Source organism: Plectropomus leopardus, chromosome 9, assembly GCF_026936395.1.
Source record: "Plectropomus leopardus strain MGB_pleo_1.0 chromosome 9, ASM2693639v1, whole genome shotgun sequence".
NCBI classification, from domain to species: domain Eukaryota; kingdom Metazoa; phylum Chordata; class Actinopteri; order Perciformes; family Serranidae; genus Plectropomus; species Plectropomus leopardus.
Window position 1 is genome coordinate 16,891,113 of NC_142184.1, and position 19,374 is coordinate 16,910,486.

At 41.4% G+C, this 19,374-nt stretch overlaps 1 protein-coding gene across 1 annotated transcript; it reads right to left on the bottom strand.

The window, feature by feature from the left end:
• Positions 1–1,452: 1,452 nt before the first annotated feature.
• LOC121946940 (NUAK family SNF1-like kinase 1) lies at positions 1,453–19,275 on the bottom strand. Its single transcript, XM_042491782.2, has 7 exons — positions 18,731–19,275; positions 11,068–11,188; positions 10,353–10,504; positions 8,078–8,143; positions 5,585–5,704; positions 4,432–4,564; positions 1,453–4,287 (listed from the first exon to the last, which is right to left on the bottom strand). The coding sequence occupies exons 1-7, from the start codon at positions 19,058–19,060 to the stop codon at positions 3,095–3,097; spliced, it is 2,115 nt and encodes a 704-aa protein (XP_042347716.2). The 5' UTR covers positions 19,061–19,275; the 3' UTR covers positions 1,453–3,094.
• Positions 19,276–19,374: the final 99 nt, after the last annotated feature.

Below are 19,374 nucleotides of genomic sequence, written 5' to 3' on the forward strand. Positions count from 1 at the left end.
GGTCACAATAGCCAGGAAAGCATGCTGGCTTGCATACTGCAAAATACAGACGGATGCAGTAGGATATCCTGGGCAGGGACAGCGTAAGTTAACAGCACATAGCCCAGATCACATAGACTCATCGTTTTTTACACTAGCTGTCAGTCACACATGCAGTGTAAATATTAGTCAAACATGAAATAAATGGCAGCTGTTACGTAACAAAATGGTCCCTGTGTAACTGACAGGAGATTACGACTGTTTTGAAATGGCACCATCAGACCTCTGCTCTGGATTTATGGCCAGATGAACAAAGAGCTTTGCTGCCATCAATCAACCACAGATGTTACAGTTGTTAGACTATATATTGCCACAGAAAGGACACTTGAATGAGTTAAAACCATGCAAGTGACTGGTGTAAAGTCAGCTCTATGTATATGGCAGCCATACCAGACTTCTCCACATCTAAACAAGACCTACCGGTGAGCTATGCTTTGTTCCATCTTTACACTGTGAAACCTTGTATGTCTAAAAGGTTTGTTTTATTTGTAGAAAATATGGAAGCCATGGATGGCATTTTGACAATATCTAATAACTTTTTAATGGATTTTGTGAGCTTAAGCGGTTAAATAATTATGTCAATCCAGAAAAATGTAATCTGTAAATACATCTTGAAGCATGAAAACCTAAAGATGTGAGGTTTTCACCTGACAGTGATGATGAGCCTCTCCTGCAAAACACACGTTCTTTGTGTAGAAAAGCATTTAGTAAAATCCAATAAAGGAAACAAAGGGGAAAAGCACACATGAAACCATGCTCAGCGCATCATTGTTTACTCTTTTCCAACTTGTAGTTCTGAACAGCTAATGTATTAATCCTCTTTATAAAAAGTAATCAAATAAAACTGAAACTTACCCTGAAGTTTAGTGACATTCCTAAATACTAAATTTAAAGCATTTAAATGTTTTCACCAATGCCTTATTTGAACTCTTTTGCTGAGTGTTTTCTTCTTTCAGATGGATTTTTGTTTAAGTGAATGAACCATAATGAAAACAGTCTGTAGGGTAAATGGAGCTCTGTGTTTATGGAGACAGGGTTCAAGAAGTTAATTGAATAGCTTTCGGTATTTAATAAACAACGTTCTTTGAATGCTCTGTATTGTGTCCTGCTCAGGACCACAACGAGAAAAGACTCCTTGACTATGGAGAAGTAACGTTTGGAATAAATGGTTGAAACGTTTTAAAACGACCTAGTTCACTGCACATCTGTGCGTCATAATATTTATCTTTACCTTCTGCACAGTTGTTATGTTATTATGTGCTCAATTCATCTCTCATCTCTTTCCTTGTTCTCTCATCAGAAAAACAACTGGAATGTGTTCAGGTTCACATAATTTATTAACCCCCCCTGCTGCCCCCCAAAAAACAATGTATAGATTACTTTAGGAAAATTAACAGAATTATTTTCTCACGATTAGAAAATTACAGATTTTAATTGCATATATCCACTGCATACATTAAAATGTCCACAGCAGCACTGCTGATGTCACAAGAAAAAGCTCTGTGATCCATCTGCTATTCACACTGTGTCTGTCGGTGCAAAGGAGCAAATTGCGCCCAGTACTATACTGTGTAGTACAAATGTACTCAATGACATGTGATGAAAGTGATGAAATAGGTAACTTTACTTTAACTTCCCCTATTAGACTTACAAGCAGCATATAACATTACTGAATGGTTTATAACACACTATGATGTAACTGTAAGCAGTTATTAACGTATTTGTAAACAACAATAACTCCTCCTGTGGGCAGCTTTAAGTGGACACTGGTGGAGAAATAAATAATGTTGTAAACAAAAACTTTTTCAATGAGTCTGAATCACTGCAACCACAAGAGGTCCTCAAGCATACAGTCATAAATGCGCACACAAAATTTTTGGCTAATTGGTCAGGTACTTTGCAAGATTAGCTGGGCACTCACACACCCACATACGCACACACATACAACCAAATGTACAATCCCCTCCAGGCTTACACCTAGCTGAGATAATAATAAAAAAATATCTTTTCAGGAAAATGTATGATTGTTGACAAATACTGCAACCAAACACTTAAAAGTTGTGTTAAATTTACTTATGACTACATTATAGTGTGTTATAACCCTTTTTTCTAACAAAGGGCTTACAAAATTGGGTTACTGTGAAATGTTATAACAGTTCAGTTAAGCAAAATTCATCCTCACAATAGAGGTGTCTACCGTCAGCTTTCCATCCAAATATAGCTCAAATCTGAACCAAATTTTCAGAAAATCAGCAATGTGAGTCATTTAGCACATCAAAATAAAAGTTGATGGACCCAACTCCTTAACTGGGTGCAATAAAACAGATTGTAAAGAAAAGGATGCAACAAGATGACAAAGATAAAGAGTGCAAGGTAAAACCTCAAATGGTGGAACACGATGATGGAAATTTGGCATTTATGTTTTTTTAATTTGTCATAGATCGGATGTTTTTGACTCATACACTTCATGCACTTCATGATTTATTCTGGTAGTCTGTTTTAATTTGGCATTTGGCGATGTTTTCCACCTCAAATGTAAAAAGAATGTCAATACATCCTCTCAAGTGTTATGTGCAAAATGGCGATAAAGGCAGGTGGATGGAAACCCACATAACGTGTTGGTTTATTGTCTACTGACATAATAGATTCACATGGCAGCATCCACACTCAGATTTTCAGGGCTCCTCTGAACAGAAATCTGCGGTAAAATATCAGAAGAGGATCAACTTCAGGTGCAGGTGAGGTCAGAGAGAGCTCATAATACACGGTCCATTCTGCCACATTCACGTCTGCAATTTGCCAGACACTAGATCCCATTTAGGTGCAATTTCATTTATGCAATTCATTTATCATTCAGGACAGACAGATATGACAGATGATGCTTTACTTTGACAGTACAGTGCCCTGTAGGATCCTCGTTGTTGAGAAGCAACCTTTCCAGAGTTCACTAAAGTCTTTTCAAGGTGCCAGGCACTATTATCACAGAAAAGTGAACCAAAGAATTGGTGTTCAATTTCATTTTTCACCACACTAATGTCTGCATTGTTCCTTCGGCCTATGTTTGCATTTCCTTCTTTCTTTCCCGGTCTCCACTGACTCTGTCCACTCTCAGCTGCTCCAGGTCATCCTCAGAGCTGCAGCCACTGTGCTGCCTCCCTCGGGAGAAAATCCTGCGACGCGACTGGGCGCTGAGGTCCAGCAGGTCAAAGGAATCTGAGGAGAAGAGGCTATCCTCGCTCACCACACTGGAAGGGCGGCTGCGGCGACCCTCTGTGCCCCCTGTTGCCTGGAGGAGGTGCTGCAGAGCCTCGGGGAACATCGTGGGGGCTGAGTGGTGGTCGTCAGGAAGATCCAGACTGCGAGAGAACTTGCCGTTACGTTTCAGAATACCCTTCCTTCTTCTTACCGCCTCTGTGCGCATAGTTGGGCTGTCTTCTGCCGCTGGGAGGAAAGTGTGCTGTTTGTGTGAGCACAAATCACCTGCATCACCCCTCTCTTTAACTTCTGTTCCAGAGACCCTTCTTTCTGGGGATGAGCCATAACCCGACTCCCCTCCATACAAGTTCTTCAGTATCCCCTTCTTGGGCATTTTGGACGAGGGCTGACTGAATGTTGAGGCAGGCGGAAGGCTGGTGGACAGGACATCAGCATGTGTGTGGGTTAGTGTATGCGTTCGGAAAGGCTGGGGAGCAGTGTTACACGGCTGGGAGGGAGAGTTTTCTTTAGGAGGGCTGTGAAAGACTGAGTCAAAACTCCTCTGGGGTTTCAGAATACCTTTGGGTTTCTTTCTTTCAATGGTAGAAGTAGAGGAATTTGCAGCAGAGGAGGCAGCTGATGCACAAACGCCACCACAAGCTCCGACTGAAGTCTGAGGAATTGCATTTTCCTTGCGTGACTTCCTCAGGCTTGACATTCCTCCACGTACCCTCCCTCCTCCTCCTCCTCCACGATCACTCTTCAGAGGTAAGCTGAAGTAAAAAGGGTGGGGAGAGAGCTGAGATGGACAGGAGGAGTCTGAGGACAGGCACGCTGGGTCAACAGTCATGTTGCTGGCTGCTGCGACCCGATTCTGCCAGTCGATGTATCGAGCCAGCAGTGGAGAGGGGCATTCTTGGTGTGGAGACGAAGGGCAGTCACACACACTCTCTTCAAAACCCCAGTTCACCCACCAGTGGTTGGCCACATCCTCTATCGTAGCCCTCTCGTCCACACGCACTGTCAACAACCAGTCGATAAGAGCGCAGGCGTCTGGAGGGAAAAGAGTCGACAGTTATTTATAGCAGCCAAAGTGACTTAAACAATGTAATTAACATGATAGTATGTGGTGAGAACAACCAGTCACGTTGTAAAAAACAATGTAAATACAATGTTAATGACACTGCAAAGGGTTACCTGAGGGGGGGTTGGGTCTGCGGTAGCGACCTTGGCTGATCTGCTCTGTGAGCGTGGCGTGGCTGGCCCCATCAAATGGCATGCTGCTATACACCAGGGCGTACAGCAACACCCCCAGCGCCCAGCAGTCCACCTGGCATACAAACACACACACAATGTAGTGAAGAATTCAGAGTAATGCATTAAAAAAAGGCTTTGACTCAATCAGTGGTGGACAGTTACAACGTACAGTTTTTGAGTATCTGTACTTCACTTCACTTGTTTTTTTTTTCTGGAAACGTATTACTTTGAATCATTGCTTTAAAGTAAGCATATGATTTTTTTTCTTCCTTTTTTAAAATACAAAAGTCCATAAACTGTGATCATGCGGTCCTGTGTGTGGTTTGTTTGTTGAAGTGGTGCTCCTGCACTTCTACTTGCGCATGTGCTGCTTAGATTAGGAAGATCATTAGTAGACACAGTTAGAGAGAGGTCATGAGCAGGCGGTTGTATGTGGTTATGCGATGTTAGTAATGGCTGCAGCAGCAGATGGAGATGAATGTTCCCCACCAGATCACTCAAGGACATACCTCAAGTCAAGCAAACTTTACCATGACCGACAAGGATTTGCCATCCATATACAACAAGCTTTTCACTTTACGGGTTTTATACGCTTGTCAGTGCATGTACAAGGTTGGTTCTGCAAATGTATTGTGACAATATACACAAATGGATGTCTGTTGAATGTCTCAAAATTTCCTCCATCTCATTTCCGATGAAACTGAGGTCTTCACCACGGATTGTAAAAATAATGGACGCAGCAATCGTAGCTATTGTGACTATCATCTGTGGACTCCTGTTGTGACCATTTTTGTTTTGGCATTTTGCTTAATAAACTGTAAACACGAGTTAAATAAAAATTCACCCTATATACAGTTGTCATGAATGCCTAAATTAGCTATAGAAGCCAAAAGCATGGATATAAATGTCCAACTTTACAGCAGAAAACCAGTCGGTTTATTTCTGCTGTAAAGTTGGACATTTTAACATGGAGGTCTACCGGGATTAACTGGCTTCTGGGGCCTCAAGTGGCCATAAAGTACCTACAGTTTTTTGCACTTCTGCATTGGCTTGATTTTTCAGCCCTTGAGGTTACCACTCGGAGCTGACCCACCTCTGGTCCCTGGTAAGGTAGTCCTTTGACTATCTCCGGAGCAGCGTAGAGTGGACTTCCACAGTACGTCTGCAGCAGAGTGCCCCTCTGGAAATGATTGGAAAGGCCAAAGTCAGCCAGCTGCAGAGTCAAAGAAAGAGAGAACATAAAATCACTTTTGATTACAACTGCTTCTGAGATGGCACATGACTTGATAACTTTATGTAGAAACTAAACAAACAATGAGAGAAACAACGCAAATCACAATAGACAACAAAGGAAACACACATCGCCACAACAGTAGTAGTAACACTATCGTATTTTTTAAAGAGGACATTAGTGCAGCTCAGGAGGTTGACTAGCCACTAAATTTAAAAACAAGTTGTCAATACAATTGATTATAAGTAAGTAAAAGGCAGATCTTAAGTGATGCTTCCAATGGGACCAATAAAATAGGCAATGCATACAAAACCTTAAAAAAATGAACAATCTTAAACAGTGTACAAACAACATAAATAAAACTCGCATCTCAGAAAAAAAAACAAGTCTAAACTTTTCCCAGCTGTGGGCACTAAAGACAAACATAAAATATAAAATATATTTTATTATTAATTACAAGAACATACATTTGCAACAAATTAAGTGTTATATTTTTTTCTATTTCACCATAAACATAACAGTTTGCCTTCATTTATTCAGTAAAAAATAAACAAAAATGATGTCATGTCTTTGGTTTGTAAAGAAAAACAGTAACAATATTATATGGCACACCCCTGGCTGACAACACAGAATGCCTAAACTTTATGACATTATGGACTAATCAGCTAACATTAAACCATTTATAAATGTAATTATTAATCTTGTTCATCTCAACACACACTCGCTCCTCACACTATCTGGAGTCATTTTCAGTGAGTATGTACTGCAATCTCTTACCCATGTGGCAAAAACACAATAACTGAAAACAATTCCTTTTAAAGGAGCCAAAAATAGGTATGCTGGGCTTTTGCCAGTGTAAGTGTGAGTGAGGAAAGAGGAGAGGGCCAAAAACATCAGGCTGCATACACTCACGTAACGGAACAATCACTCACTCAAGGCTGCGCGAGCCATACGCAGACATACTGAGGCTCCTCTCTATCTGAAGAGATTATTAACATGAGCACCAGCCAACTATCAGCCCCTCCAGTGTTAAAAATACTCAGTATGACAGCTTTATTTCCGTGGAACAGAGGTTTCGGGGAAAAGGGACCTCACAGACGGAAGATGAACTGTGTACATAAGCCTGCTCACAGCTAATGTTGTACATACAATAATGATGTGTAGAGTGTAGTCTTAATTTCTAGAAGCTACCATGTTTGTGTGTGAGCGCCATGCAGTGTGCATTCTGTTTTGTACCAGAGATAAATCTCTGTGAGGCTCCTGGACTCATTTCAGTGCTTTGGCGCAGAGACATTCCTCAGTGTCAAATGCTTGTATAAGAAACACTCTTTCATCTAAACACACAAAGAACTCCTGTGCACGTGTCTGGGATTTACATGGACTGGTGTGAGAAGCCATTGCCTTTCATACAGAAACAGATCGCTGGTTAATGTTCTACAAAGGCTCGCAGCCTGTTGGAGCAAATTTTTTTTAGCTGCCTTTTTAGGTTCTTGTGATAATATCATGAGAAAAAAAGTGAAAATTGGTACCTGGTTTGTCTGAGCTTTATGTAGTCCAAAAACAACCATTTAAGTACAATATGGTATTTATATATTCTGACATTATAATCGTTGACTTCAAGAGTGACCAACTTTTTCCCTCTTATGTCTTGCTGCGCCTGTCTGCTATACATGCAATGAAGCAGCTATTGTGCAGATATAACACGCACATGCATTGCACACAGGCTCGGTCATTTCCTGCAGCGAATGTAGCAAGAGGCCGATGTGGTGAACCTGAGGTTTGCAATGAATGAAGAGCTGATGAGAGTTCTGCACGAAGTGTTTTCTTTCAATGGACGGACAGTGCATACTTACATTAAAACCATCTGATTGGCGAGATTGCCACTGGATTCCCTGCATTCCCTCTTGGCTGTGGCGTGCATAGCTCCCATATAAGGAGAGGAACACCCAATCAGGCAAAAATGACCCCTGGGTTCTTTTGTAAGACCTGGCTGCTTTTTCTTTGCTGGTTCAGTGTGGTTTACCAATACATTCATATTTCTGTGGGCTGACGGGCTCCAATGTACGTTCTGAATGTGCACTTTGTTTTTCTTTTTCTTTGGAGCTGGCAACAAAACTCATTGCCAGCTGCACTATGTGACGCAAGTGTGTACTAAAGCAGGGTCAGATTATTCTTTATTATAATGCATGATCAAACCAACATTACTTTTACAGATGACTTATTTGTTTCTTAGCCCTAACTATCTTGGTTTTGGAAGGACCCTCTCATTAATTGTCCAAAACATGCATCACGATCACACGTCTTTTTTGGAAAGTGATTTGAAGGCTTAGGTTGTGGACTTTGTATTGTTCTTACCTTCACATTCAAATCTTGATCTAGAAGGATGTTCTCCAGCTTGAGGTCTCGATGCACAACTCCGTTCTGCAAAGAAAGCAGAGACACATGAGGTTCTGCACCGCTCCCCCAGGTGTCACGGCATGTTTTTCACTCTGCATGCAAACATTGAAGGATACCTCACTGATTTTCAATCAGCTTTGACCAAAACAATGTGGGTATTAAATGAACTGTGGTAAACTTTCCTCCATTTAACCTTTGCCAAGATATTCCCCCCCAGCGAAATGCTGCTAATTAAGTAATTTACATAATTTGATGGAATTTTACTGGCTCTTGGGCTGTTGCTCTAACTACAGGCGTTTTTGCATTGCCCGCTACATTGGGCACAAAGTGACTTCTTGTCTCTCTCTCTCACTTTCTCCCTCTATCTCTCTCTGTCTCAAAGTCATACCAAAATCTGAAAAAACTGCAAAATTAAGCAGCACTGATCAAATATGAACCTCTGTTACCGCATTGCATATTTCTCACCTAAAATATTTTCAGAAACGTTTTAGCTTTAAATGTAATACCAGATCCAGCTGGCTGCCATTGTTTCGCACGGACCATTCCACATTACGTCACCTACCAGCAGGAGCATTTATTGGTCTGATCAGGCACATAACATTCTGGTATTTGTAGATTTTCTTATCTCTTGAGCAAAAGCATCCCTTTTCTCTGTTTTCTCTGGTCATGTAGCACCAATTTTTAAAGCATTTGTGTCGTTCTTACTGCATAGTTTTATAGAGAGATCTGCTTTACAATGGTGAAATACTTCTTTAAGACTGAAGTGTCTGACATTTTTTAACATAAACCCAGCCTTATGTGCACAACACTTTTGTCATTCATTTACAATTTTATAACCATTAACGTTTCACTTGGGCCTCGCGTTGCTGGCCATGTGGCCAACATATCAGAGAGCCCCGAGAAGGACTCTCAGGCTGTTTAATCGTGGACATGGAATGAGGAAGTGCTTTGTTTCGGTTAATTCATCTGATGAGATGCAATTTGATCCTCTGATGGCATTAAGCACCTGGGAGCCAACGAGTGGCCACAGAGTGCAGACAGCTGTGGGGCCTGGGGAGGAAGACTACACTGGAAAAGTCTGTCGCAGGATTGTCTTTGAGTAGGTAGTAAATCATAAGAAGAGACAAGGCTGTTCTAGATAACTGTGGCCACCCAGTAAGCTGCATGACGCAGGGAAACTATAAACGTTACTGTCAGTTTCTCTTGAAGCCACTGGCTAATGAGCTAGAATAGCCTCCTTTCTTTCGCTAATTACATCCTCTTCAGAGCACTTAAGTGGAGGAAATGACCCATGACCTTAGACAATGTTTTGTGCACAGTATGTACAGTATGTAAGCCTGTGCATGCGTGTGTATGCACATGCAAGACAGGAGAAAGAAATCTTGCTACTTTCAAATGACTATGAACAGATTTGAGGAATAGATAAAAAAAAACATCTGAATTATTTTCATTCTCCTTTTGAAGCCTCAATAATCCCTCCAAGCGCCCTGCATGCCTCAGAGGCACATTCAATAATTCATTCATGAAGGAACATTCGTAGCTATTTTGGGACAATATTTGAGGGCATGAGGAGCACAAAATCCACCTCCCCATCTACAACAACGCTACAGAAGCTGAATGATAATCTCTGAGTTTAATGTGAGGGATTCATGAAGAAGCTAAACTGCCAAAGTAAGAATGATGTGAAAACAAAAACATTTCTTTCATATCCAACTCAGCTGACTGCAAAACACAGATCCTCACCTCTACTTTGCTGCACTTCTGAATGGGATTTATGTATTTCCTCGATCATTACTGTGTTTTGGCACAGCTGTTGATTTTATGTACACAAATACAAATCAAACAAACAAATCATTGAATAAAACCAAAGAAACAAAGAGGAGTTTGTTTCTTTGCCAGGGCTTACAATAATGTGGAGGGAGGAAGTAAGGCAACGTGTTTGTTAAATGTGTCAGTGTGTGACTGTAAAAAACAATCAAGGCTTTAATGCGCTCTTAACCCAGAGAGATCTGAAAACGCAAGTCAAGTTTTCCTGCAGTATTAGGATTAGGATTTAGTGGATTTAGCGGTACTGTAGTTGCCTGTGCACAGTTGTATACTGCAGTGTGCACTCAGCACGTGCCGACATCCCCAATTTATACTGAATTCTAGTGGAGCATTTGCATAAAGTATGTGTGTCTCGACTGTAAGTGTGTATGCGTGTTTGTGTGTAAGTGTGTATATGTGTGCAAACCTTGTGGCAGTAGTGGACAGCAGATGTGATTTGTCTGAAGATGCCTCTGGCTTCTGTTTCAGGCAGTCTCCTCCTCTCCTGGATGTAATCATACAGCTCTCCTCTACTGGCGTACTCCATCACTATCACAATCTTGTCCCGGCTCTCAAACACTGCAAAGGACACAGGCCACATTTACAGATTTGCATTATGAAGTTCCTCTAATGCCCACTTGAGGATGGCTCCAAGATGCCAGTCAAATCCCACAGAACCCCACGTTAAAATGCCCAACTTAACTTTACAACCTGGTACAAATAACAGTTTTGGTCTCAATTGCTCATTTCAACATTCATTACAACTGCACTGTGGGTGAATTTCTATTTAAGTGTACACATAATGAAGACCATGGCTGCTTTATGTGACAGATTTTGATGGCAGAAATGCTGACATAAAGTTTCAAAACAAGTCCACATACCAATGGGTGGCATCACGATGGCTATGTCCATTATTTTATACAGTCTATGGGAATACTTGTTAATAAGGTCAATTCTGGTCTTCAAGAAGGAGATACTGATCATCAGAGAATTTAGAAAACTCAAAGCTTTATCTTTGTAGGGCATTGTCAAATAACATTCCAATAACTATACTAAGTAATAACTGATGATAACTAATAATTCACTATGATATTAGGGACTTGTACCTGTGTGATGTGTGCATGTTGTGTTTGCAGACTTACCCTCGTGGAAGCGTACAATATTGGAGTGCCTAAGCGAGGCGGTGATCTCTATCTCTCTCTGGATGTGAATTCTGTCCAGATCATCGGTGATGCGCTCCTTGCGGATCGACTTTATCGCCACCTGAAAAAATAATACACGCTACTGAGACTGTGCACGTCTCTCATTGTCATCACTGGTGGTTGACAACAGAGCTCTAGATCTTGTCTTTTACAGCAAGACACTTGTACAACCCTCGCTGTCCTTCCAGAGAAGGTTGGCCATGCAATATTTGGGCATATTTAAAAACCTGTTATTATTTAAGTCTTAGGCCTGCACAATTTGTCAAAGTAAGTGTGATTCTTCTTCCAACCAGAAATGTGATCTTTTCTTTTCGGCATGCATCTCAACTCCTGCATCCTTGCAAACAATTGATAAGTTGGTTTGTGTAAAATGACAACACAGAGAGCTGAACATAAACATGCAAGATGCCGTGGAGATGCATTTTCCGAATACACTTTATACATGTCCAAATAGTTCTATTAAACATCAGAATAAGGTCTGCACATCCCACATTTCTTATAATGCTTATATGGAAAAATGCCTAATTTGGAATATCCAACAGAATATGCTGTTTACATGACCCATATCAAATTTAAAATATTGTCTTGTTTGGGTAAAATAGTGGAACATAAGAATGCATGCAAACATAGTCACTGATAAATTGTTCATGTATAAATTATATAAATATAAATGCATAGAAACAAAGACATACATGTAGTGTATACATGTATATACACTGTAGATACAACTGAGCACACACACATACACAAATAAAATCTGTGGGCATTAAAGGTGATTATGTGGGTTTTAAGGGCTGGATGTGTGAAAGCAGCTCTCCTGTGATCTGAGCACACTCAGAGGCAGAAGGTTGACAGCTGCACTGTTCACACTCTGCCTCATTAATCCCAGACACTCACTGCACCCCAATGTAACCCCCAACCACCAAACACGCACATGACTGACACAATATGAGCCCCTAAACCTCTGTGGATAGTCACTGAAAAAGGCACCATATAAGGACAAGACCAAGGCAGATGAATGAAACAGTAGATATAGACAAACATTATTTGGAAATACCAGAAGATAAAAAAATAAAATAAATCAATCATTTATTTGTCACATGTAAATTATAAAAAGTAAAACTCCTTTAATTTGTGCACTGTAACTTAGTACTTTTTGTGTCTTCTTACATTGTTGGTTGCTGCTTTATGATTGCCCATATTTCTGGATGGTTCTGGTAATCCATGGTTTCGGGTTGTGGAATGAGTTAACTTTCCACACATCCCAATCTTGATGTCTGGATTATTGCTTCACCCGAACATGAGCAGCAACTCCGCTTTGTACCTCACATTCCCATCAACACACTAATCCTTATTCACTGTTAAAACACTCCTCCTCTACTTCTCTAGCCATAGTCCTCTGCTCCGTCGAATCAGCAGATAGTAAAAGAGTCATCCAGTTGAATGGCGCTTAACAGGATTTAACAAACTGATGGTGAATATAAGGATATTATAGTTCCTGATATCCTGTGGGAAACTGATGCGACATAGAGGTCATCCAACACGTTTTCATCCCAAGTCATCACATATGGCCACTTTGCAGAGGACATCAGCATCTACATATTACACTCAAGGTATCCTTCTGTGTCTGCTGCTGATGTTCCAGGATGCCGTTACCATAATGTCACCGAAAGAATATGGTGGGATTACACTGCACATGGTTATGTTTAGACAACAAAAGCACATTGGCAATGTCAGGACATCAACAAAGGTTTGGATTAGGCAACAAGGGCACAGATGGTTAGGTTTCCGCAAAAAGAACATGGTAAGGTGGAGAAGAAAAACATCACATACAGACGGGAAGTAAACCATGGACTCCTGAATGATAGTCTGTTTTTTGTTTTTTTTTTGTATCCGCAGCCCCTCCCACCCCCATATAGGGACCTTTGTGATCCTTATATTAAGTCGTTATCAACTGATGCCGCCTGTCTGTGTATCATGCTGTCGCAACAGGTGCCGTCTGGCCTTCTGACAGCGTACACTTGTGTTCTCAGCTGACACTATCCAGCAGCGTATCATGTGGACATGAAAGGTGGTGTCGGGATGTTATGCCAAAAAAAACTGCAAAAGCAGCAGATTTTGACAACTTTGGAACGTGTACGGGCTGGATTTTCTCATCTTAATGACGACCTGCAGCCACGTGCCACCACCATCCAACAACAATCACAAAAAGCCCCACCAAACCTGCAAAGTAGACATAAGAGCTGTAGTTTAGCCTACATTTAGCTCAAGTTTAGCAGAGCTGACAGAGTGAAAGCATCCGCACCACATGATTCTGACAACAAGGACAACAAGCTGCGGTATGATGTGCAGAAGCGGCGACAGGACCACTTTGTGAGGATGACATCCTAACATAGCACTGATCATACAATTCTGTCAGCCCCTGCAATGTCCCTATGGGTGAGCAGGCCTCTACTCTGGGTCACAACTCCAACATTCTCAGCTGCTGGAAAAAAACATCCATGGGACACTGGAAGACATAATTCACACGCTCCACCAACCACAATGATTATGCAACACAAACACACTCCAGGGAAATCTTGGGACTAACTTGACCTTCTATAACTGATGTGACGCTATCAAGCAAAGGAGGATATTCATGTTTTTAGGTTTGTATTTTTTTCTATAAACCTGTGCTGAAATCTAAGGATTTTTCTCAGATCACCAGACTCTCCACACTGATGCAGCATCTCTCCAGACATACTGGATGCTGGGTCAGAGATTTGGCAAGTGATAGGGAAGCTATCAAAATGTGCATGCTTGTGAATGTTTTTTGACCCAAATACCTGCTGGCTGGGAAAAAAACATCAGGAGGGGAAGGGGGACTATGAAAAAGCTGCAGGATTGAGGAGGGAGGAATGGATAAAGTACACCAAAGTATGTGGGCAAAAAAAGCTTGCATTTTACTGTTCATCTAAGCTCTGACTGACCACCTGCACTGGGCATTAAGGCCTGATCAGCAGAGCACAGAAAAGAGGGACACACACTGGGCATTGTTCAACTCTCAGGGCTCTAGGAACATTTTTTAAGGTGCACGTGTGGGTTTGTATGATCTCATCCTTGTGCATGCAAATGTGCTGCGTATGCGTCATGTCTAAGTATGACCTCTAAAGTATCCGTCCAACTAACAATGTCTCATTGTTCATCTAAATAATGTGCTGTGTGTGAGATCTTGGCCAAAAATGCCAAACTGTAACAGGATGCATGTAAGGAAACATAAGTAGCCATGTGTGGGAGTCATGCAGATGTAACCAGATATTCTTTTGCATTGTTAGAGTATGTGTGCAGTAGAGGAACATAGCGTACATGTTGGTACAGTCAATACAGATGCACAAGAGAGATACATGATGTTCTGTTCAGCTGTATAACACTTAACTTAAACCAGACAACGTGGAACACTTATTTTCCTCTCCTCCTCTTCTTTTCCTTTACATTTACTGGCTCCAGTGGTTGTGTCTGGACAGCATTGTTTCCTCATTGCACAAATCTGACTTACTACAGTTGTTTTGTTCGTCTGAAGTCATGATGCGTGAATTAAAAAAAAAAAAGTTTCTTCTGCATAATATGATGTCAACTCAGCAGCTCGTGTACCAATATTATCACCAACTTTCCGGGTTGTCGTCCTGACTTAAGGCGGTGTTCGTGTGAAGTTTCACAGAGTGGAATTAATTTTTCTGATTATTCCAACATTACAAGAATGCAGGGTTACACACACACACACACACACACACACACACACACACACACAAACACACACACACATCCCAAGAGCCCGAGCATCAGTAAAGATTCCTGCTGCATCTGTGAAAGATTCAACAGCAGGATTATACAGGCTCCTTGCCAAATAGACCCTTGACCTAACAGTCCAGATACACAAACAAACACACGCACGCATGCACGCACACAAACACACGCACACACACACACACACACACACACACACACACACACACACACACACACACACACACACACAACCGCTTGCCAGGATTAGGAACTACAGTACTGTGCTGTGTATTGATGACGGGAGATGGAAATGGACAAATTAAATACACAAACTAAAAGCAAATAGGGGGCAAGTGGGATCAAAGAATGAAGTGTCTATTTCGGCCAGCATATTTCACTTTTTCATGACCACTCTTAAGAGGAGCGCGACTACGCCATTTCGCCACTGTAGGTCGGAGCAGCGTTATCAGCGTAAACTGCTGTATGAGTGCAGCATAGAGGGACACAGGGACTCACACACACTAATACAGTGGTTCCCAACCTTTATCCTTAAAGAAACCTATTTTCTATCATAAAATAAACTCACAAAGTGACATGCTTTATGGATGATTCATATTATATTTAATGTATAAAAACAACAAAACACGACAACTGATTAACCATACAATCAACCAAGATACTGACTGCAATATCTGCAGGATGTTTGTGAAAAACAAGGGATTTTAATGACTTCTGAGCAGACTAATTCCTGTGAATATTGTATCAGATATAAGTTTACTGATATTTTTTGTAACTTTTTATACAATTCCCTGTCTATATTGTGCATTTCAATTTTTTTTAAACAATTATCCATACTTGGGCTTCTTTTTTGACCAATTTAGCATTTTCATCTTCCTGGCAGTTCAGCTCTTTGGTTGTTTCATCTGCATAGTTTTCTAATGCAGGAGGAGGCTGTTTAGTGGAGAGTGAAGGCTCTGTAAATGAACCATTTGATCAGGTCTTCACAGTGCCCTTATTCTGTGAGATATTTTTGTAAATTTATATATTTTGGAAAGGATTTCTGCAGACTTTCATCTATGTTCAGCAGACATAATATATGCTCAGATGAAGGTCTGACAGCCTGTAAGCTCAGAATAAAGTGAAACACTGCGTAGATGTAGTTATGAAGAAATCTACTCTACAAATTCGGACTATTCAATGTTTCCAGCACGTTGCCAAGACTTAAGCTGGGTAGAGCGGTGGGTGTTCTGCATCATAACTTTATATCTCAAATTATAATCTAAACTTTACAAACAACATTTTCTTTTAGTTTTCTGTACAGAAATAAATGAAAAGTGCTGAAATGTATATTTTCTTTAAGTTTTCTTACACCCTTCATGATCAAAAACACCTTAAGACCCTTAATTAAGCTTTGGTGACCCTAGTGGGTGTCAGAACCCCAGGTTGGGAACCAGTGACCTACATAACAGATTAGTGGCCCTGAATCCCCAAGACCCTGTATTCATCATCCTTTCCTTCCATGTCTTCCTGCACATTCGTCACCTCCTGCAGCTACTCAGAACAGGAACAGGGCATTTTAAATGTCTATGTCAACAAGTCAGATCTTTCCTGTAATCTCAAACCTACTCATCCTCTTCTTCCCCCTTCTTGCTCTAAAACAGTCTCCTCCTCTGCCTCCTCAAACAACAGCCCCCTGGTCTTGTTTCCAAAAATAATGTCCGTTTTGTTTCAAAGAATCCTTGGTATGTGCTGGCTACTGGCTCAAAGAATTCAACGTTTTCCCCTTGTCCTACCAAATCCACACACACACACACACACACACACAAACACACACACACACACACACACACACACACACACACACACACAAAAACACTACATGGCTATTTCTCTGTTTGCCCCTCTCCCTGTATATTCTTCCATCAGTCTCCTACCTGTCCTCTGTCTTTCACTCCCTCTCTCATGGATGTAGGTCTCAGCGTTAAAGTGAAAGCAGCAAAAGGAATTATGCCAGTCTCACTCCCACAATCTAATTGCAAAAAAGATTATCCCTATTACAGTGTGTTTGTTTACTAAAATAACAGAAGGGGAATTTCAGGCTGACGGGGTATCTGTCTCTTTGTGCTCAGATCACAGCAGAGTGATGGATTAAAGACATAAATCCACAATTATTCAAAGTAATCTGGCTCCACGTTGTGTTTTTAACCTGGATATTCAGAATGCAAAGCTGAACAGAAACATATTATATTATTATGTCTGTCTGAGTGTGTGGATGTGTGGTGTTGTGTTCTGGTAAAGGGGGTCAGAGTCCTATTGGAGGAGACCTATTGTAGTAATTTTATCCCCTTGTTCAAGTGCTGAGTGAGTCAGACCAAAGGCATCTCAGCCTGGCAGCACAGGAAGCAAGAACTGAGTTCAGCGTCAGCTTGTGAGCTCACCCACAAACACACACACACCCACACACACACACATGCAGATACATAGACACACAGCCACCCAGGAACTTAACTCCACCTCCAAATGAATATTTAATAAGCAATGGGCAACATTCTTGAAGCAGCAACAAATCTTGGTGCGCACACATACACACACGCGCACACACACACACACACACACACACACACACACACACACACTGCCGAATACCTCCCAGGAAGACAAAAACATTAGCAGCATTTCTCATTATCTCTATAAGGCTTTTGGTTGGAGGTTAAGAGGTCAAGGTTTTCAGAAACAGGCTCATCACATTAACCCATCATCAGTAAGGGACTGTTCGTGATTTATGAGAGTGGAGGAAGGGGTGCAAAAAGGCGGAGGCATGTCAAATATTTTTTAGTCTAGTTTTTATTTTTTGGCTCTAAGTAGCTGCAACTTATTTTACTGCACACTTTCAAAGAAAAGATTGGGGTTTTTTAAGTGCCAAAATTACATCATTTATCATAGCCAGAATCTATAAAAACAAAAATGATCATTTTTCAAATTTCTGATGGTCCTTGAGCAGATTTTGTGCAATGAAAGAACAAACTACAGTTTGAAATGAAATGTCGGATTCGCCAACATACTGATTTCTGCCAGTTCGACAAACCAATATATACTTTTTTTTAATATTATTGACAAAGTCAACATGTACAAAACATCAACCCTAAGTTGAAGTATTTCTCTTATTTTGCACACTAAAAGAATATTACATACTTTGAAAAGGATTGCATTTTATTTTTCCGTCTGCTGGTGGGACATCAGGGTAAGAGTATGCATTTTATGATTTTAATTCCACATAAGAAGAGCCTTGATGATCACATATGTTAAGTTGGGAAAAAGTAGATATATATTGATATCAGAATCATTTATCAGCTAAATGAGTCATATATATTGGCATATCGGATATCAACAAAACAAACAAACAAACAAACAAACAAAAAAAGAACAATATTGTGCATCCCTACTTAAAATTATGATAGTTCATCACAATCATTTTATTCTAATTGGCCAATATTAACCCGTTTGCACACACAAAGCTTTATTCGAGTCCAGGATTTCATCTTCAATTTGTAACAAACATTAAGGGGTACGTTTTTAAAATCTAACAACTAAGTCATGGTAGAAAGAGAGTCACGCATTTTCCTCAAGTCACTCAGGGAAACTCGAGGAAAACTATCTGTAGCCTCGGTGAGGAGGGGGAAAAAAACAAAAATTAAGTCTCACCGCAGCCACCTCCCTCCGATAAATACAGAACAGTCCCTAACTAAATTACATTCTGCATGTTAAGTATCTAAGCTGGTAGAGGAAGCGTCTCACAGGCACATGAGTGATGTTTTGCACCATGTTCACCAACACTCACCGTCCTCAGGCTTGCTTTCTCCACCGCCTTCTTCACTTTGCCGTAGGTGCCTTTCCCCAGAGTCTCCATCACCTCATAGCGGTGCTTCAAGTTGTGTTTGTGCTGGTGCTTCTTCACTTCCACCGGCGCCGAGGCAACCGGTGCCGGGACCACCGCCTCCATGTCTGCGTTTCTCTGCAGCTCGTCGGCGCTGCACGGACGGCAGCTGCCCAGCCTCGGAGACTCCTCGGCGGCGCGGTGGCCGCTGGATGCCGCGTCCCGCAGACAGCCGAGCTCGGAGCGGTCGCTTGTGTTCATTGCGCCTCTGCTGTCCGCCTCGCGTCTGCCCATCCTCCCTGCGCACTGTGCGCACCTGTCAGGAGCAGCTGGGACTGGATCCCCGAATTACTTTGAACTCGCGCTTGTTGATCAAGCAGTTGCCCATAAAGAGCGTTATCAAAGCCCAAAACTAGTCTTAATCACGAGCAAATTCAGAAAACACCCGATCCATTTGGGCAGCAGCTGTGCACTCCTCCTTCACCCTCCCCTCTAAAACACAGCAACAGGAGCGATGGGAACCACATGGTCCAGAGCGATGGGTGGAGCCTCCTCATTCCTAAACCGGCTCTCATAGCAACATCCTGGCCAGTCACACTCATTTGGGA

Excerpts from the sequence above, each read along its gene's own strand:
- LOC121946940 (XM_042491782.2), bottom strand. The coding sequence starts at position 19,060 with ATGGGCAGACGCGAGGCGGACAGCAGAGGCGCAATGAACACAAGCGAC. Across the intron at positions 11,189-18,730 it reads AGAAAGCAAGCCTGAGGACG|GTGGCGATAAAGTCGATCCG; the intron begins GTGAGTGTTGGT and ends TTATTTTTTCAG. Across the intron at positions 10,505-11,067 it reads TATTGTACGCTTCCACGAGG|TGTTTGAGAGCCGGGACAAG; the intron begins GTAAGTCTGCAA and ends TGTCCTTTGCAG.